The following is a 21,419-nucleotide window of genomic DNA, read 5'->3' on the forward strand; positions in this document are numbered from 1 at the left end:
TTTCAAATAATCATTTTCAGTCCGATTTAGAAAATAGACAACTTCAAATCATATCTATAGTATTTATTCATCTTAATGAATTCCATATATGACAGGTTTCAAGTCCCAGTCACGTCCCAGTTTCATGTTTCAAGTCACAGGCTGGGGTCCCATCCACTTCTCTCCTAGAAGACAGAAGGATATGATTGGATAAGGTCTATGCTGAGGTGAATGTTGATGGGCTCAAAGAGATGATAGTAATGATATAGGAACCAAAATTCAAAACAATAGAATCTACCATATCTAGCAACCAGGAAGCAATAATGATAACTGTCTTGAGTTGTGTGATTACATACCTTTTGATAGATAAATCTATCAAAAGGCTGTGAGGTGCATGACATAAAACGTGTAAAATGATATGTGATGTATTACAATAAGATGTACAGTATTGATTGCAGTCCCATGTAGATCAGTTGATAGAAAATGGCGCCAGGATTGTGGGTTCGATTCCCATGGGGACCAGTACAAAAAAAGTATTAAAATGTATGCACTCACTACTGTAAGTTGTTCTGGATAAGAGCGTCTGCTAAATGACGTAAAATGCCAAATTGCTGTAAGTATATAGCCTACAGTAATTGTTATCATCTTAAAGGTTGACTTTGGACACAAAAAACGTTCGAACCTCGCCCCTTTCTCAATTTGGGGTGTGACTTTGGTGGTTTGTCGATGTGTCATTCTGGTCATGCGCGCCCCGCGACCGACTTGGCTAGTTCGTTAGCTAAGCTAGCCACTGTAGCAAGCCAGTAACTCCTCCAGTATGTGTTGACGTAATATCACAGGATTCATTTTGGACAGAAGCTATAGAGATCGGTAAGAAATGGCACTTCTGTAGCTAAATATTGTATTCATCCAATTTGTTTTTAAGCATTACATGCCCTGGTATGATGGTGGATTGATCAGTCATACTGGTTAAAGTCAATTCTATAATATGCTTATTTGTGAATATTCTGATGCATCCAAAGTGGGAGTTTATGCAGGAACATGACACCTTATGATGCCAGAGGAAGTGTGGGCTCACCAATGCAGTGGGCAATGAGCTCAAACCGGTCAGAGCCAAAGAACACCTCTGCCTTTCCATTCACATGACACACAGCCAGAGGAAAACCAAAGGCCTGAGAGAGAGTACAAAGACAAGGTGAGATAGCGAAAGAAGTGAATGCACTGATGCTGATGTCCACTCCCACACTGATGGCTGCTATTGTCATTAGTATGGGGCTAGGGGTTGGTTGGGAGGGAACAGGGAGACGAGGGGGAGAAACTGACCCTATGGTCCAGTGCTTCCTGGGTGGATCTCTTCAGCTTGTCTTTGATTTCCTTAGAGGTGGACAGTTTCAGCAGCTCTTCCACCTCACTGGCTGAGAGCCCCGCCTTCATGGCTGCCTGGAAAAAACCATGAATCACATTAAAAACAAACAACCTGCAATGTTCAAATCCATGACGCCACTATCTACCCAGACCCAATCTCAAAATGCTCTAGGAGGATTATACCCTCCAGCACTCAGGGATTGTGATCTTGAGAGCAATTGCATTAGTGTTGGGAGATAACACTTGTTTAACACTTTAGTAAAATGCACATTTTTCAGATATTATGTGAAAGGCACATGGGAAAAACACTAGACAGATGAATGGAGAGAAGCTTTGAATTCAAGCTACAGTGACTGAGTACATCCTGGTACCTCAGAGAGTGATGCAGGCTGGGTAATGTCTTTGTCTTGGCTCCAGATCCTCATCCACAGCTCCCGGGACACCTGCTCTACCTGCTTATCTCCTCCCACCTCCCTCTCCTGTACCGCCGCCACAAAGCGCATGGCAGACAGCGAGCCTGGGGCAGACAAATACATGGTTGCAAGAGAAAAATGTGGTGACCGTGAGGTCAGCAAGGAGTTTATTTTGCTTGAAGGCGAGGCACAAAAAGGCCAAGAGAGACCATACAGAGCAGTGTATTAGGTTCATAGGGATAAAGCTCATTGATAATATAGAACAGACATGTTGAAAGCACAGATGTTTTTCTCCTTGAGTGTCCCCAACAGACAGCAGTACTCAATGGAATGTTACAGGGAGAGACTTCCTGTCAGCACCAGCTACCAAATCTTGCCCTACTGTACTAAGGCCAAGACCTGTTAAAGATGCTGTTTGATCTATATTAGGAAACCTTCATTGATCTTTAAGATATGTTAAGATATGGTCTATATAAGAAACAGTACTGGCATATTAGTGCTGTTCCCACCCTATCTGAACATATATCCAATAGCGTTGTTATAAGCTTGGCAAAATAGGCTACTGGCATATTTACATAAAGGAGATGCAGGGGGGGTGCACCTTTTTCAAACATGGCCTCAAAGGGGTCAGCAGGGGGACTGATGGGGACCTGGAAGTACTGGGCTAGACGGTGCAGGTCTGTGGTCATATACAGGAACTTGTTTGGGACCAGACCTGGGGGCTTATTACCTGGAATACAGGATAAAAGTACAATCAGACTTTACATCACAATACAGATGACTCATCATAATGACTTTTTAATGGCTGACTGACAACATGTGCAATGTAAACATAACATTCCATCCATAGCCTATTGTGAAGCCTGGTTTGTGTAATGTTGATCTTAGCTACTTACCTGACCCTTGCATGATGCCACCCAAGAACGCAGGACGTAGTTTAAGGTCAATGTTCCACACATTTCTGTAACGGCACATGACCTAAAGATCGGATACATGCATGCACAATGATTAGTCAATGCATAGAACTCTGAAATGTAAAATGTACACTCTAAAGACACTAACCTCAAAGCCAAGCCATGAGTAGGGAGAGACCACGTCATAAAACAGTTCAATCACTTTCCTGGAACTTGCCATCTTAAGGATTTTTTTTTTTTACTTATAAAAAAGAAGATTATTATTATGATAATTATTTATTATTGAAACAATAATAACAATATTACACATCAATACAGGGACATTCCTGTGAATACAATGAATATTTTTTAATAATAGAACACCAGGACAAACCCCCCCCCCCCCCCTCACAATTTAAAAAATAATAATTCAGGACATCATTAATGTGTGGATACAGTTAGCTAGTTGTAACATCCGTGTAACATTGTCATTGCACTGCAAGTAAAAACATTCCTGTAGCCAAAACAATTTATCTAGTTGTAACATCCGCGTAACATTGTCATTGCACTGCAAGTAAAAACGTTCCTGTAGCCACAAACACTTCGTTATAACGTTATTTTGTGGGGTAAATTAAAACGTTCTATCTTATGTCATTGTTAATTATGTGCACGTTACCTTTGGCTAGATGTCCGTCTGTTAAAGAAAAAACTGTGTCAAAGTTCAACCATTGAAAACAATCAAATGCACTTTGCACTCTGATTGTTTTCAAGTTTAGAAATGTGCACATGTGCACCAACAGTCCATTCAAATGACCCGTGCAAAAGTCAAACCAGTTGTTAACTTTGTTATTTCGTTGATTAATTCAAGCGTACATGGAACCTACAAATAAAGACACTAAACTGGAGCCACTTTAAATAACCCGGATAGAATTACCTGCAGTCTAGCGCCCAGTGCTTCTGGGTCATGGCTAGATGCGATACACTGTGTTAAATTACATTTAAAGTAGTGTTTTTTCCATAGCTAATCCTAATCCTTTTCCTAACCTTAACCTAATTCTCCCAACCTGTCGCGTAAGACCTTCTTACCTGCTACGAAAAGTAAATTCTAGTCAATTGTGACAAACTGTATTCCATCTAGTCAAAACCGTGTTTGCTTACTTTCTATATTCTTCTTCTTAAAATTGTATTGATAGGTGCATACATCGCCACCTACTGTAATGGAGTGTGAGGCCGGTCACGACCTACCATACCTATACTACTAGACATTCTTCAAAAAAACACTGACCTAATAATAGTTTACAGCCATCCACGAAAAAATATAAACGCTGCATGTAAAGTGCTGGTCCCATGTTTCATGAGCTGAAATAAAACATCCCAGAAGTGTTTCATACAAAAAAATGATTATTTCTCTAAACTGCACAAATTTGTTTACATCTGTGTTAGTGAGCATTTGATCCTTTGTCAAGATAATCCATCCCCTTATCGCAGTTGCTAGCTGTGCCACTAGAGACCGTGGTTCGAAACCAGGCTCTGTCGCAGACGGCCGCGACGGAGACGGCCGCGACAATTGGCGCAGCTTCGCCCAGGTTAGGGGAGGGTTTGCACGCTGACGGGCGCATGCACGCTGACATGGTCACCAGGAGTACGGTGTTTCCTCCAACATATTGAGCTTCAACTAGTAGTCATAAACCACCTGAATATTGATAATCTAGTAGTCATAAACCCCCTGAATATTGATCTTCATCTAGTAGTCATAAACCACCTGAATATTGATCTTCATCTAGTAGTCATAAACCCCCTGAATATTGATCATCTAGTAGTCATAAACCACCTGAATATTGATCTTCATCTAGTAGTCATAAACCACCTGAATATTGATCTTCATCTAGTAGTCATAAACCCCCTGAATATTGATCATCTAGTAGTCATAAACCACCTGAATATTGATCTTCAACTAGTAGTCATAAACCCCCTGAATATTGATCATCTAGTAGTCATAAACCCCCTGAATATTGATCTTCATCTAGTAGTCATAAACCACCTGAATATTGATCTTCATCTAGTAGTCATAAACCACCTGAATGTTGATCATCTAGTAGTCATAAACCACCTGAATATTGATCATCTAGTAGTCATAAACCACCTGAATATTGATCATCTAGTAGTCATAAACCACCTGAATATTGATCTTCATCTAGTAGTCATAAACCACCTGAATATTGATCTTCATCTAGTAGTCATAAACCACCTGAGTATTGATCATCTAGTAGTCATAAAGCACCTGAATATTGATCTTCATCTAGTAGTCATAAACCACCTGAATATTGATTTTCACCTAGTAGTCATAAACCACCTGAATATTGATCTTCATCTAGTAGTCATAAACCACCTGAGTATTGATCATCTAGTAGTCATAAACCACCTGAATATTGATCTTCATCTAGTAGTCATAAACCACCTGAATATTGATCTTCATCTAGTAGTCATAAACCACCTGAATATTGATCATCTAGTAGTCATAAACCCCCTGAATATTGATCATCTAGTAGTCATTAACCACCTGAATATTGATCATCTAGTAGTCATAAACCACCTGAATATTGATCTTCAACTAGTAGTCATAAACCACCTGAATATTGATCTTCAACTAGTAGTCATAAACCACCTGAATATTGATCTTCAACTAGTAGTCATAAACCACCTGAATATTGATCTTCATCTAGTAGCCATAAACCCCTGAATATTGATAATCTAGTAGTCATAAACCACCTGAATATTGATCTTCATCTAGTAGTCATAAACCACCTGAATATTGATCATCTAGTAGTCATAAACCCCTGAATATTGATCTTCATCTAGTAGTCATAAACCACCTGAATATTGATCTTCATCTAGTAGTCATAAACCCCCTGAATATTGATCATCTAGTAGTCATAAACCCCCTGAATATTGATCTTCATCTAGTAGTCATAAACCCCTGAATATTGATCATCTAGTAGTCATAAACCACCTGAATATTGATCTTCATCTAGTAGTCATAAACCACCTGAATATTGATCATCTAGTAGTCATAAACCACCTGAATATTGATCTTCATCTAGTAGTCATAAACCCCCTGAATATTGATCATCTAGTAGTCATAAACCACCTGAATATTGATCTTCAACTAGTAGTCATAAACCCCCTGAATATTGATCATCTAGTAGTCATAAACCCCCTGAATATTGATCTTCATCTAGTAGTCATAAACCACCTGAATATTGATCTTCATCTAGTAGTCATAAACCACCTGAATGTTGATCATCTAGTAGTCATAAACCACCTGAATATTGATCATCTAGTAGTCATAAACCACCTGAATATTGATCATCTAGTAGTCATAAACCACCTGAATATTGATCTTCATCTAGTAGTCATAAACCACCTGAATATTGATCTTCATCTAGTAGTCATAAACCCCTGAATATTGATCATCTAGTAGTCATAAACCACCTGAATATTGATCTTCATCTAGTAGTCATAAACCACCTGAGTATTGATCATCTAGTAGTCATAAAGCACCTGAATATTGATCTTCATCTAGTAGTCATAAACCACCTGAATATTGATTTTCACCTAGTAGTCATAAACCACCTGAATATTGATCTTCATCTAGTAGTCATAAACCACCTGAGTATTGATCATCTAGTAGTCATAAACCACCTGAATATTGATCTTCATCTAGTAGTCATAAACCACCTGAATATTGATAATCTAGTAGTCATAAACCACCTGAATATTGATCTTCATCTAGTAGTCATAAACCACCTGAATATTGATCATCTAGTAGTCATAAACCCCTGAATATTGATCTTCATCTAGTAGTCATAAACCACCTGAATATTGATCTTCATCTAGTAGTCATAAACCCCCTGAATATTGATCATCTAGTAGTCATAAACCCCCTGAATATTGATCTTCATCTAGTAGTCATAAACCCCTGAATATTGATCATCTAGTAGTCATAAACCACCTGAATATTGATCTTCATCTAGTAGTCATAAACCACCTGAATATTGATCATCTAGTAGTCATAAACCACCTGAATATTGATCTTCATCTAGTAGTCATAAACCCCCTGAATATTGATCATCTAGTAGTCATAAACCACCTGAATATTGATCTTCAACTAGTAGTCATAAACCCCCTGAATATTGATCATCTAGTAGTCATAAACCCCCTGAATATTGATCTTCATCTAGTAGTCATAAACCACCTGAATATTGATCTTCATCTAGTAGTCATAAACCCCCTGAATATTGATCATCTAGTAGTCATAAACCACCTGAATATTGATCTTCAACTAGTAGTCATAAACCCCCTGAATATTGATCATCTAGTAGTCATAAACCCCCTGAATATTGATCTTCATCTAGTAGTCATAAACCACCTGAATATTGATCTTCATCTAGTAGTCATAAACCACCTGAATGTTGATCATCTAGTAGTCATAAACCACCTGAATATTGATCATCTAGTAGTCATAAACCACCTGAATATTGATCATCTAGTAGTCATAAACCACCTGAATATTGATCTTCATCTAGTAGTCATAAACCACCTGAATATTGATCTTCATCTAGTAGTCATAAACCCCTGAATATTGATCATCTAGTAGTCATAAACCACCTGAATATTGATCTTCATCTAGTAGTCATAAACCACCTGAGTATTGATCATCTAGTAGTCATAAAGCACCTGAATATTGATCTTCATCTAGTAGTCATAAACCACCTGAATATTGATTTTCACCTAGTAGTCATAAACCACCTGAATATTGATCTTCATCTAGTAGTCATAAACCACCTGAGTATTGATCATCTAGTAGTCATAAACCACCTGAATATTGATCTTCATCTAGTAGTCATAAACCACCTGAATATTGATAATCTAGTAGTCATAAACCACCTGAATATTGATCTTCATCTAGTAGTCATAAACCACCTGAATATTGATCATCTAGTAGTCATAAACCCCTGAATATTGATCTTCATCTAGTAGTCATAAACCACCTGAATATTGATCTTCATCTAGTAGTCATAAACCCCCTGAATATTGATCATCTAGTAGTCATAAACCCCCTGAATATTGATCTTCATCTAGTAGTCATAAACCCCTGAATATTGATCATCTAGTAGTCATAAACCACCTGAATATTGATCTTCATCTAGTAGTCATAAACCACCTGAATATTGATCATCTAGTAGTCATAAACCACCTGAATATTGATCTTCATCTAGTAGTCATAAACCCCCTGAATATTGATCATCTAGTAGTCATAAACCACCTGAATATTGATCTTCAACTAGTAGTCATAAACCCCCTGAATATTGATCATCTAGTAGTCATAAACCCCCTGAATATTGATCTTCATCTAGTAGTCATAAACCACCTGAATATTGATCTTCATCTAGTAGTCATAAACCACCTGAATGTTGATCATCTAGTAGTCATAAACCACCTGAATATTGATCATCTAGTAGTCATAAACCACCTGAATATTGATCATCTAGTAGTCATAAACCACCTGAATATTGATCTTCATCTAGTAGTCATAAACCACCTGAATATTGATCTTCATCTAGTAGTCATAAACCCCTGAATATTGATCATCTAGTAGTCATAAACCACCTGAATATTGATCTTCATCTAGTAGTCATAAACCACCTGAGTATTGATCATCTAGTAGTCATAAAGCACCTGAATATTGATCTTCATCTAGTAGTCATAAACCACCTGAATATTGATTTTCACCTAGTAGTCATAAACCACCTGAATATTGATCTTCATCTAGTAGTCATAAACCACCTGAGTATTGATCATCTAGTAGTCATAAACCACCTGAATATTGATCTTCATCTAGTAGTCATAAACCACCTGAATATTGATCTTCATCTAGTAGTCATAAACCACCTGAATATTGATCATCTAGTAGTCATAAACCCCCTGAATATTGATCATCTAGTAGTCATTAACCACCTGAATATTGATCATCTAGTAGTCATAAACCACCTGAATATTGATCTTCAACTAGTAGTCATAAACCACCTGAATATTGATCTTCAACTAGTAGTCATAAACCACCTGAATATTGATCTTCAACTAGTAGTCATAAACCACCTGAATATTGATCTTCATCTAGTAGCCATAAACCCCTGAATATTGATAATCTAGTAGTCATAAACCACCTGAATATTGATCTTCATCTAGTAGTCATAAACCACCTGAATATTGATCATCTAGTAGTCATAAACCCCTGAATATTGATCTTCATCTAGTAGTCATAAACCACCTGAATATTGATCTTCATCTAGTAGTCATAAACCCCCTGAATATTGATCATCTAGTAGTCATAAACCCCCTGAATATTGATCTTCATCTAGTAGTCATAAACCCCTGAATATTGATCATCTAGTAGTCATAAACCACCTGAATATTGATCTTCATCTAGTAGTCATAAACCACCTGAATATTGATCATCTAGTAGTCATAAACCACCTGAATATTGATCTTCATCTAGTAGTCATAAACCCCCTGAATATTGATCATCTAGTAGTCATAAACCACCTGAATATTGATCTTCAACTAGTAGTCATAAACCCCCTGAATATTGATCATCTAGTAGTCATAAACCCCCTGAATATTGATCTTCATCTAGTAGTCATAAACCACCTGAATATTGATCTTCATCTAGTAGTCATAAACCACCTGAATGTTGATCATCTAGTAGTCATAAACCACCTGAATATTGATCATCTAGTAGTCATAAACCACCTGAATATTGATCATCTAGTAGTCATAAACCACCTGAATATTGATCTTCATCTAGTAGTCATAAACCACCTGAATATTGATCTTCATCTAGTAGTCATAAACCCCTGAATATTGATCATCTAGTAGTCATAAACCACCTGAATATTGATCTTCATCTAGTAGTCATAAACCACCTGAGTATTGATCATCTAGTAGTCATAAACCACCTGAATATTGATCTTCATCTAGTAGTCATAAACCACCTGAATATTGATTTTCACCTAGTAGTCATAAACCACCTGAATATTGATCTTCATCTAGTAGTCATAAACCACCTGAGTATTGATCATCTAGTAGTCATAAACCACCTGAATATTGATCTTCATCTAGTAGTCATAAACCACCTGAATATTGATCTTCATCTAGTAGTCATAAACCACCTGAATATTGATCATCTAGTAGTCATAAACCCCCTGAATATTGATCATCTAGTAGTCATTAACCACCTGAATATTGATCATCTAGTAGTCATAAACCACCTGAATATTGATCTTCAACTAGTAGTCATAAACCACCTGAATATTGATCTTCAACTAGTAGTCATAAACCACCTGAATATTGATCTTCAACTAGTAGTCATAAACCACCTGAATATTGATCTTCATCTAGTAGCCATAAACCCCTGAATATTGATAATCTAGTAGTCATAAACCACCTGAATATTGATCTTCATCTAGTAGTCATAAACCACCTGAATATTGATCATCTAGTAGTCATAAACCCCTGAATATTGATCTTCATCTAGTAGTCATAAACCACCTGAATATTGATCTTCATCTAGTAGTCATAAACCCCCTGAATATTGATCATCTAGTAGTCATAAACCCCCTGAATATTGATCTTCATCTAGTAGTCATAAACCCCTGAATATTGATCATCTAGTAGTCATAAACCACCTGAATATTGATCTTCATCTAGTAGTCATAAACCACCTGAGTATTGATCTTCAACTAGCAGTCATAAACCACCTGAATATTGATCTTCATCTAGTAGTCATAAACCACCTGAATATTGATCTTCATCTAGTAGTCATAAACCCCCTGAATATTGATCATCTAGTAGTCATAAACCCCCTGAATATTGATCTTCATCTAGTAGTCATAAACCCCCTGAATATTGATCATCTAGTAGTCATAAACCACCTGAATAGTGATCTTCAACTAGTAGTCATAAACCCCCTGAATATTGATCATCTAGTAGTCATAAACCCCTGAATATTGATCTTCAACTAGTAGTCATAAACCACCTGAATATTGATCATCTAGTAGTCATAAACCCCCTGAATATTGATCATCTAGTAGTCATAAACCACCTGAATATTGATCTTCATCTAGTAGTCATAAACCACCTGAATATTGATCATCTAGTAGTCATAAACCCCCTGAATATTGATCTTCAACTAGTAGTCATAAACCCCCTGAATATTGATCTTCATCTAGTAGTCATAAACCCCCTGAATATTGATCATCTAGTAGTCATTAACCCCCTGAATATTGATCTTCAACTAGTAGTCATAAACCCCCTGAATATTGATCTTCATCTAGTAGTCATAAACCCCCTGAATATTGATCATCTAGTAGTCATAAACCACCTGAATATTGATCTTCATCTAGTAGTCATAAACCACCTGAATATTGATCTTCATCTAGTAGTCATAAACCACCTGAATATTGATCATCTAGTAGTCATAAACCACCTGAATATTGATCTTCAACTAGCAGTCATAAACCACCTGAATATTGATCATCTAGTAGTCATAAACCACCTGAATATTGATCTTCAACTAGCAGTCATAAACCACCTGAATATTGATAATCTAGTAGTCATAAACCACCTGAATATTGATCTTCATCTAGTAGTCATAAACCCCCTGAATATTGATCATCTAGTAGTCATAAACCACCTGAATATTGATCTTCATCTAGTAGTCATAAACCCCCTGAATATTGATCATCTAGTAGTCATAAACCACCTGAATATTGATCTTCAACTAGTAGTCATAAACCACCTGAATATTGATCATCTAATAGTCATAAACCACCTGAATATTGATCTTCAACTAGCAGTCATAAACCACCTGAATATTGATCTTCATTTGATTGTTCTTGAAGGTTTGGTCATCTTGAAACATTTATTTTTATAGCAAGAACATTTTCAAACACCCAGCACTTGTTGAACATAGATCTGGGTGGCCAAATCTCCTGGAGAGCAAGCAGAATTTTCTTTCCATCCCTATTTTAAAGAGATAGATCCTAAATGACAAAATATTAAACATTTGTGTCCTTACCTTCAAAGCAGTCTATGGACAAGCAGACGCCAACCTATGATTTGGTTACCCACTGCCATCAACCATTAATAGTAACATTTCCTGTGCAGGGCCTTGTTGTAGTGTTAACATGTTAGCATGTAATCTCATACAACTTTCCACCTGATAACATGGATCAATCCCAGCTTCCAACCTTCCCACTGTTTTTAGCATTTGCCTGTCTCCCTACATCATTTAATTACTGTCTGAATAAAGTGTCAAACCACTTAAAAAATGTGAAAAAACATATTAGCATACTTCACATATCATACCCCAAAAAAGTAACAAAGTAGTCAAATTTGGAGTGTTCATTTAATGTTCAAAGCATCCTGAATAAACTTAATTTTCCACCCTGGTAATAGGCCTAAGCCATGTCAAAATACATAGAATTTCAGGCAGCCCTGAATTGTTACAATGCTCTAAAATAGTAAAATGGTAATAAATATTGCATGACTTCTTTATCATCCATTTACTACAATGATGTACACATATTAACATTGAAAATATTCTAAAATAATATATCTGTATTACTTGCTATGAAAGTATCAATTTTAACATCTTATTTTACAGCTTGTACAGTGCATTCGGAAAGTATTCAGACCCCTTTTTTTTAACGTTTTCCTCATCAATCAAAACTCAATACCCCATGATTATAAAGTGAAAACAGGTTTTTAGAAATACCTTATTTATATAAGTATTCAGACCCTTTGCTATGAGACGCGAAATTGAGCTCAAATGCGTCCTGTTTCCATTGATCATCCTTAAGATGTTTTTTATAACTTGATTGGAGTCCACCTGTGGTAAATTCAATTGATTGGACATGATTTGGAAAGACACCTGTCTACGTAAGGTCCCACAGTTGACAGTACATGTCAGAGCAAAAATCAAGTCGCGAGGTCAAAGGAATTGTCCGTAGTGCTCCGAGACAGGATTGTGTCGAGGGACAGATCTGGGGAAGGGTACCAAAACATTTCTGCAACATTGAAGGTCTCCCAAGAACACAGTGACCTCCATCTTTCTCAAATGGAAGAAGTTTGGAACCAATAAGACTCTTCCAAGAGCTGGCTGCCTGACCAAAATGAGTGATCAGGGGAGAAGGGCCTTGGTCATGGAAGTGACCCTGAACCCGATGGTCACTCTGTGACAGAGCTCCAGAGTTCCTCTGTGGAGATGGGAGAACCTTGCAGAAGGACAACCGTCTCTGCAATACTCCACCTAGCAGGCCTTTGTGGTAGAGTGGCCAAACGGAAGCAACTCAGTAAAAAGCACATGACAGCCCGCTTGGAGTTTGCCAAAAGGCACCTAGAGGACTCTCAGACCATGAAAAAACAAGATTCTCTGGTCTGCTGAAACCAAGATTGAACTATTTGGCCTGAATGCCAAGCGTCACATCTGGAGGAAACCTGGCACCCTCCCTACGGTGAAGCATGGTGGTGCCAGCATCATACTGTAGGGATGTTTTTCAGCGGCAGGGACTGGGAGACTAGTCAGGATCGAGGGAAAGATGAACAGAATAAAGTACAGAGAGATCCTTGATGAAAACCTGCTCCAGAGAACTCAGGACCTCAGACTGGGTCGAAGGTTCACCTAACAGGATAACGAGCCTTAGCACACAGCCACGACAATGCAGGAGTGGCTTCAGGACAAGTCTCTGAATGTCCTTGAGTTGCCCAGCCAGAGACGGACTTGAACCTGATAGAACATCTCTGGAGAGACCTGAAAATAACAGCTGTAATGGCTGTCAAAGGTGCTTCAACAAAGTACTGAGTGAAGGGTCTGATATTTCAGTGTTTTATATGTTATACATTTGCATAAATATCTAAAAACCTGTTTTTACTTTGTCATTATGGGGTACTATGTGTAGATTGATGAGGGGGAAAAACTATTTCACCCATTTTAGAATAATCCATTTTAGAATAAGGTTGTAACGTAACAAAACGTGGAAAAAGTCAAGGGGTCTGAATACTTTCCAAATGCACTGTACATAAAAGTATCCACTCGGTTATTACTAAAATATGCACACAATTCTGTCTGTCTACGTATTCTCCTGGGGACTAGAGTGGTCTTTGACCTCTGTGGAGCCCAGGTTGTCTGTGGGCGGAAAGCTGGGTTCAGGGGGCTTGTAGGCCAACTCACTGAAAGACAAAAAACAACATCTGTCTGTCTGTCTGTCTGTCTGTCTGTCTGTCTGTCTGTCTGTCTGTCTGTCTGTCTGTCTGTCTGTCTGTCTGTCTGTCTGTCTGTCTGTCTGTCTGTCTGTCTGTCTGTCTGTCTGTCTGGCTGTCTGGCTGTCTGTCTGTCTGTCTGTCTGTCTGTCTGTCTGTCTGTCTGTCTGTCCGTCCATCTGCCTGATTTGTCCGTTCTCTGTAGTGTCTTACCTCTCTCCATCTCTCTCTGTAGCAGCCTGGAGAGGGAGACACAAACCAACAGGGGGGGGGGGGGGGGTCAGTATTTCCCACAAACATATCAATAACATATTCAGTGAAAAAAGAGAAAGTGCTTCCATCTTCAGTATGGGTTACCTTGGGCTTCTGTGGGAGCGGCACCCCGCCCATCTTTCTAGGCCCCCCAAGAGTGTCAAAAGAATTACTGCGCACCCTAATGGCTCTCTGCAACAAAGACAGGAAATATGGATGCCAAGTCCAAAACCCACCCTTTCCCCATACCGGAGTGAAAAGTCAAGGATTTCTGACCTCACCTTAAAGTTTTCGATGAACCCTCCACTCCCCTCAGTTACACCCCTCATCCCCTCAGAAGTCGAGAGGGCGGACACAGGCGAATCTCCAATCATGCACTGGGAGCGGGTGGACAGTTCCGCCTGCAGACCCTCCAGGAGGGACGAACGAGTGCGCAGCTTGAAAAGATAGGATGAGAGGAGAAAGGGAGGCAGAGACGGAGGAGAGAAGGAGGCAGCATATAGGAGTTAAGTAAGAAATGGGGAGCAGAAGAGAGGAATTAGAAAAAAGGAAATACTTGTTTCTTAGGTTTCTGTTCCACGTAAAAAGATACCAGATTTGCATCTAGAAAGTCTTTGGCTGTGTGCATGTACTGCCTCAAGCATTACTGTATACATTTATGATGGTGTTAGTGTTGTTCTTCTGTGGTTACCTCCAGTCTACTGAACCTCTCAGCCTTATAACAGGAGATCTCTGCATTGATAAGCTTGGTCAGGAGGAACTCTCTCAACAGGGAGCTCTGGAAGATAGTCCAACAGAGACACACTGAGAATGCATCATGGTCTTTTACCATGTCACCAAGTTCAGATGTGAATTCTACTCACCTCTGTGAATATGGGAGGATCAGGGAGGGAGGGACCAAAGGGAGGTACATCCTCTCTGGCTGTGACTGACACCTGCAAACAGACCACTTCCAGGTTTGAAAAAGGCTTTCCATTCCAATAACAATACCTACAGTGATAAGATCAATGTGTCTCTCATTTTGTTTTTTCTTCCTACCTGGAACACCCCTCCTCCTCCTGCCTCCTCCCCCTCGTCCCCCACTCCCTTCCTCAGCCTCCTGACCACTAGGAAACAGTGCAGGAAGTGTGAGCCGATGACATCAGACAGAAAAGGGGTGTGGCCCTCCTGGTAAACAACAGCAACGATGTCGTTGCCTATGTGTCTCTTCCTCTGTAGCTGTAAGGAGTAATGAGCAGAGGGTAAGAGGGAGCCACTGGAGCTGGGTTGAAGTGATTGACTGTGGGTGAGGATGATTTGGTGTCGTTATTCAGGCTATACCTGTTGTGTATCACCCTCTGTGAAGGGCAGTTTGGTGGACACATGGAACATGATCTCTCTGCCGTGGAAAGAAGTGAAGACCGTATCATTTCCTGTCTGGCCGTGACACACGTCCAAACCTCCTCGGAACCTGGAAGAGAGGGAGGGAGAGAGAGAGAGAATGGGGGAGAGAAAGAGGGAAGAGGCAGTCGGGGAGAGGGAGTGACAGTAAGCTGCTGGTATCTTCTTATTCATCTCTTCCTGTTACAATGTCATATTTCTGTAATTTCTCCATAAGGCCATGTCACCATGTAGGTTACTGTACATTACCCAGTGAACCCTTGAAGTGCAACTGTAGCTCCCAAAATAGAGAGGAATTCTTGAAACTCTTCACTTTCCTCATTGTTACAGAGTATGTCCTCCTCTGTCAACTGTAAAAGATAGAGAGAAAATATGAGCGGTAATGTACAGTAGACTAGTGCTACTATTTAATGCTTCCAAGCGTCTGCCTGCATTCCAGTTATTTACTTGTCCCTCTCTCTGATACAAGACACCAAACTTGAAATTTGGAGACACTCTGTGTTCATCAAATGCTGTTATAAGATCTGGTGCCTGAAAGACAGAGGGGAAGAGAGAAAGGAAGAAAGAAGCAAAGAAAGGGAGAGAGGGAGGGATAGAGAGAGATAAAGGGTAAGGAGAGAGCACACATTTGTATCAAAATTGTCTCAGGGTTTAGAGGTCATTTGAAGAGTACATTCTGTGTAACATGAAGGCCTAAAGCATTTGGGAATGTGTACAGTGAAAAAGAAGTACCTTGAGGTAACTGACCACATCAAATCTGGGCACAGTCACACTGTCGCATAGCATCTGAAAAGGACATGGTCAGTTTAGCTTTTTTCAATGATGGTAAATGCTTTCAGTAAAAGTATAATAAAGGTTCATCTAAAATACACACGTCTGTTGGAGAGACTAGTAATGGTACCTTGGCCAGCTCCACAGCAGATGGGATGTTTGGGAACAGAGACACAGAGAAGACCCCATGCATAGAGCATTCCCTCATTCTGGAAAGGAAAGACAGACATAATAACTGTTGCTCATGGAATTCACCAGGGTGTTTCATTACATTAACTGAATCGTTTCCATTCTTTCTGATACAACCTCAGTATTACTCTCAGCCTCTTCTCTTCTTCCTCCAAACAGACAGAGAGAAGGAGGGGTCCCAGGGAGGGGTCCACTGCTGTGAACGAGTGATGATACTGACATAGGAGAGAAAGTCACACGGCTACTATGTATGTATTTCATCATCTTGGATCATAGTCCATCTCTACCATCAAATGGAACAGAAAAAGAGTAGTCCTATGGGCGGTACTCTACTAACTCGTGAGCGGAAGAACTCCTGGTAGTATGTGGCCTCGCTGTCTCTCTCCATGATGTCATAGGTCTCTGGGTCTAGTCCGTAATGAGAGGATGTTGGACTGGTTTCAGCAAACTTCTGTAGCGGGGGGTCTATCCAGTAACCACCCAGCTTTGGAGGCAGGATCAGAGGAAGGTCACAACCTATCTTCAAAAGCTGAGACTTTCAAAAGGGTGAGATGATAATTAAAAAGTCTGGTGTATCCAATTAAATGTAGATCTAGCAGTATCCGTAGGATGATGTTTGAACTGACATGCTTGCATCAGCATACCTAATAATGAGTTTTATGTATGCTGGTATGAGTGTTATAACTATTGTGAAGCCAGTGTTTTAGGGAACAAAAATGTCTGTATCGTTGATAATATTGAAAGGTCAAATGTCAACACACACACGCGTGCACACAAATCTTGACATTATATTTTAGGAGAAAGACTCACCCTCAAAGGCAGAGGGAATTCACAGCGCTGTTCATCTAGCCTGCTGCTCTGATGAAGGAGAGTGAAGGTAACAGTGACTGACTGATTGACTAACTGGAGAGAGAACTGTTGTACACACGGAGACTACACACAACAGAGAGGGAATGGTGCTGTTCACTCACCTGCAACTTCTCAATGATCTCAAACAGCTCTGTCACCTTACATGGAAAACACAGTCAGACAGACAGACAGACAGACAGACAGACAGACAGACAGACAGACAGACAGACAGACAGACAGACAGACAGACAGACAGACAGACAGACAGACAGACAGACAGAGTCAGACAGACAGACAGACAGACAGACAGACAGACAGACAGACAGACAGACAGACAGACAGACAGACAGACAGACAGACAGACAGACAGACAGACAGACAGACAGACAGACAGACAGACAGACAGAGTCAAACAGACAGACAGACAGAGTCAAACAAACAGACAGACAGACCAACATACAAAGTCAGACAGACAGACCAACATACATACATACATACATACAGACAGACAGACAGACAGACAGACAGACAGACAGACAGACAGACAGACAGACAGACAGACAGACAGACAGACAGACAGAGTCAAACAAACAAATAGACAGACAGACAGAGTCAGACAGACAGAGACAGACAGACAGACCAACATACAGAGTCAGACAGACAGACAGACAGACAGACAGACAGAGTCAGACAGACAGAGTCAGACAGACAGACAGACAGACAGACAGACAGACAGACAGACAGACAGACAGACAGACAGACAGACAGACAGACAGACAGACAGACAGACAGACAGACAGACAGACAGACAGACAGACAGACAGAAAGGAGGTTCAGGGAGAAACAGGAAGAGAAAGAGAAACAGTTAGACAAACACAGATGCAGGGAGACTAAATTAGTGATGATGTGATCAACAAATGCAAAAATGATATGATGAAAGACACATTATCACAATTAAGTCCTTTTACCTTCTGGTTGCTGCCAGCTGAAAGGAACGGTTTGGTCTCGCTGGTAGGGGAGTCCAAAATATCCAGAATGCTGTGTTCTAAAGGTTCTGGTCTACTGCAACAGGTGGAATGACAGAGCAAAGCAATGCAACCCATCACTTTCCTATTCATCAACTGCAAGTGTATCAAGCTCTAAATCCAGTGTAAAATGACCAGCGAGAAATAAACTACATCTAATGTGGATAAAGGTAAATAAAGGTATTTTAAGTTTTACTCACCTAGTCTCATTTTCACATATGAACCTGTCCACACTGTGAATAGGGAAAGTGGTAACTCCTTAGACAATGTGTCGCATGACATTAAGGACTACTTCTATGAACAACTATTTCAAGATTTTATTCAGGTTCTGACACTAGAACCAAAGCATTTTAATTTGTTCTCAATACTGTGACTGTTACTCACCCTCCATATGCCCCAAAAGTGAAACTTCTCTTTCTGGAGAACTTCTCATTTCTGCTGTCTCTCTCCATCGTTCTGTGGGGGTGTTAGTGCTTGTGAGTGCCAGTGTGCTAGCTATAGTCAATCAGTACTGCTTAGGGATGAACTAAATCACTCCCCTCCCTCTCTCTCTCTCTCTCTCCTCTCTGCCCCCTGCCTCTCACTCATTTAATCTCTCTACTTCCTTCCCTCTATCCTGCTGTTAGCCAGACTAGCAATATTAACCCTATCTTGGCCGCAGGGACAGGCACTGATGGATAACAAACCCCCATGACCCTGCCCTGACATACAGTACATGTATGGACACAGAGACAGAGGAGTCGCTGGGAATCCATCACCATGCTCTCAGAAACACTGGTAGTGGTCTCACTGACTGGGTGTGTGTAAAGATAGGAATGGTAAATAAATAAATAAATGCATGAGAGATTGCCTCTTTAGACCTGTTACCCTTTGAGTCTGTAGAACCATCAATTATTGACAGCACATACTGAGAGAGGTGCAAGGCAACAGGAGAGGAGAGGAGAGAAATGGGTGGTAGTGGAGGGGTATTGAGGCACACTGCTAAAGGGGGAATAAAAAAAAAGGAAAGGAGGTTAGAAATACTGTATCTATGAATACAACATTAGGCTTCATTTGTGCAATAAGGTCAATTATGTTGTGCCATTGGTAGTATTTAAAAAAATCTTTGTTATCAAGGAAGATTTTTCATATCAAAATACCCTTTTCTGTGTTTGAAACATTTATGCAGGTGGGTGATGCGCACCATATTGGAAGTTGTCACGACTTCCGCCAAAGTTGGTCCCTCTCCTTGTTCCGGCGGCGTTCGGTGGTCGTTGTCACCGGTTTTCTAGTTGCCACCGATCCACGTTTTCTTTTTCCATTTGTTTTGTCTTCATTGTACACACCTGATTTCCATTTCTTAATTATTGTTCCCTATTTAACCCTCTGGTTTCCCCATTGGTTTTGTGCGTGATTGTTGCGTGTTAAGCTGTCGCGTATGTTTGTGAGCTGAGTTTGTTTCCCTACGTGGAATATTTGGTTGTTTTGTTGAGTAAAGACCTTTATTACTGTAACGGTTGTCTGTAAGAGGGAACCAAGGTGCAGCAGAGGATGTGTTCATCATTAGAATTTTAATTCAAATAAACAAGAGAACACTACAAAATGAACAAAAACGACAGCAAACAGTCCTGTTAGGAAAATACTCTAAACAGAAACAATTACCCACAAAACCCAAAGGAAAAACATGCTCCTTATGTGTGACTCCCAATCAGCAGCAACGAGCTTCAGCTGTGCCTGATTGGGAGCCACACACATGGCCCAAAACAAAGAAATACCAAAACATAGAAAAAGGAACATAGAACGCCCACCCAATGTAACACCCTGGCCTAACCAAAATAAAGAACAAAAAACCCCTCTCTATGGCCAGGGCGTTACAATTACTCATTCTCGGTGTCCTGCGCCTGACTCCGTCCCACCTGCTGCACATTGACTCTTGACAGAAGTTCTCATAGACGGTCAGCTAAAAAAGCCTCCATTTACATGTTGCTTATGAGTAGATTTATAATAATAATAATAATAATAATAATAATAACAATTAGGTGGGTGCTTACATTTGTCCTATTTCACATATGTACAAGTGTGTATTATACACATTTGTGAATTGGACATTTGTTAGGTTACTGGCCCAATGTTCTTAACCACTCAACTACCTGCTGCCCAATTTCACATTACTTAGGGATTATAATTGAATTTTCGCATTCTAGCTAACAACTGCTACATCCAAAATATATGTTTATTAAAGATCACAAACAAATATAATCTTTGCGACTATTCAAGCAATAATCAAAACATTTTAAGTGTATGAGAAACCAAAAAAGTGTTCGCCAGCAAAACGTCAATCAAGATTCCCTGAACTGTCATTGGCTATAATCCAAAACTTATTCTGCAGAGGTGCGGAAGTTGGTTGTTAGTAGGGTACGTTGTTATCCTCTGATGTAAAGTCCCTTATTTAGGGGACTAGTAGCGGTTCTGGACTGGTTCTGAGTGACCAAAATGTTTGTGTACAGAACATTCTATGAACGGTGCAACGTCAATTGCTTTAAACTCAGCAAAACAGCTGAGTCTCCCCATTCAGATGGCACCGTTCGCAAGGAGCTGAGATGTAGGCTTTGAAATCTTGCACCTCATTTGCATATGAGTGACTTGTCACATTTTTTGTCCTATCCAGACAAAGGATCTATTCTTCTGGCTGTGAGCATAGGAGCCCCACTTGCTATAGAGATGGGCTCTCCAATCAATGAAACTCAAGATTCTCAAATGGAGATAACGTTCGCGGTATTTAGTTTTAGCTATGTTGGATGAACAGACTACTATACTTCTATATGAAAACCCTTCAGTTGGCATGCTGAATGGCAGTCAATAAACATGATATTTCCCCAGTTTGACAGATAAATAAAATGTATCAGGAACATATTATACATGTAATTGTATTCAGGAACATTGAAGGGAAGAAGTCTGAATTTGCTCAATCTAGTTCTGTTTATCCACCACAAATATTTATT

At 39.7% G+C, this 21,419-nt stretch overlaps 3 protein-coding genes across 8 annotated transcripts; all 3 read right to left on the reverse strand.

Annotated features, from left to right (window-relative positions):
* Nucleotides 1-48: 48 nt before the first annotated feature.
* On the reverse strand, nucleotides 49-3,866 carry LOC106576751 (glutathione S-transferase kappa 1). Of its 6 annotated transcripts, XM_014154137.1 has the most exons (9): nucleotides 3,737-3,810; nucleotides 3,327-3,344; nucleotides 2,820-2,912; nucleotides 2,654-2,735; nucleotides 2,359-2,487; nucleotides 1,716-1,861; nucleotides 1,303-1,419; nucleotides 1,058-1,151; nucleotides 49-164 (listed from the first exon to the last, which is right to left on the reverse strand). In XM_014154137.1, the coding sequence occupies exons 3-9, from the start codon at nucleotides 2,889-2,891 to the stop codon at nucleotides 130-132; spliced, it is 675 nt and encodes a 224-aa protein (XP_014009612.1). In that variant the 5' UTR covers nucleotides 2,892-2,912; nucleotides 3,327-3,344; nucleotides 3,737-3,810; the 3' UTR covers nucleotides 49-129. The 6 variants fall into 6 exon arrangements, with proteins under 6 accessions (XP_014009612.1, XP_014009599.1, XP_014009604.1 ...); XM_014154124.2 differs by lacking the exon at nucleotides 3,327-3,344 and having other exon boundaries at nucleotides 3,737-3,828; XM_014154129.3 differs by lacking the exons at nucleotides 3,327-3,344; nucleotides 3,737-3,810 and adding an exon at nucleotides 3,535-3,555.
* Nucleotides 3,867-12,100: 8,234 nt separating this feature from the next.
* LOC106576972 (rap1 GTPase-activating protein 1) lies at nucleotides 12,101-17,094 on the reverse strand. The gene is made up of 13 exons (XM_082960871.1): nucleotides 16,902-17,094; nucleotides 16,506-16,779; nucleotides 16,337-16,390; nucleotides 16,052-16,135; nucleotides 15,854-15,954; nucleotides 15,545-15,674; nucleotides 15,272-15,442; nucleotides 15,088-15,159; nucleotides 14,916-15,002; nucleotides 14,506-14,661; nucleotides 14,330-14,416; nucleotides 14,186-14,211; nucleotides 12,101-13,942 (listed from the first exon to the last, which is right to left on the reverse strand). The coding sequence occupies exons 2-13, from the start codon at nucleotides 16,641-16,643 to the stop codon at nucleotides 13,843-13,845; spliced, it is 1,206 nt and encodes a 401-aa protein (XP_082816997.1). The 5' UTR covers nucleotides 16,644-16,779; nucleotides 16,902-17,094; the 3' UTR covers nucleotides 12,101-13,842.
* A 45-nt stretch (nucleotides 17,095-17,139) lies between these two features.
* LOC145860337 (rap1 GTPase-activating protein 2) lies at nucleotides 17,140-19,028 on the reverse strand. The gene is made up of 5 exons (XM_082960863.1): nucleotides 18,823-19,028; nucleotides 18,639-18,671; nucleotides 18,382-18,475; nucleotides 17,536-17,571; nucleotides 17,140-17,422 (listed from the first exon to the last, which is right to left on the reverse strand). The coding sequence occupies exons 1-5, from the start codon at nucleotides 18,888-18,890 to the stop codon at nucleotides 17,351-17,353; spliced, it is 303 nt and encodes a 100-aa protein (XP_082816989.1). The 5' UTR covers nucleotides 18,891-19,028; the 3' UTR covers nucleotides 17,140-17,350.
* Between the last annotated feature and the right edge of the window lie 2,391 nt (nucleotides 19,029-21,419).

The sequence above is a fragment of the Salmo salar genome, chromosome 02 (assembly GCF_965601325.2).
Source record: "Salmo salar chromosome 02, fSalSal1, whole genome shotgun sequence".
Classification (NCBI taxonomy): Eukaryota; Metazoa; Chordata; class Actinopteri; order Salmoniformes; family Salmonidae; genus Salmo; species Salmo salar.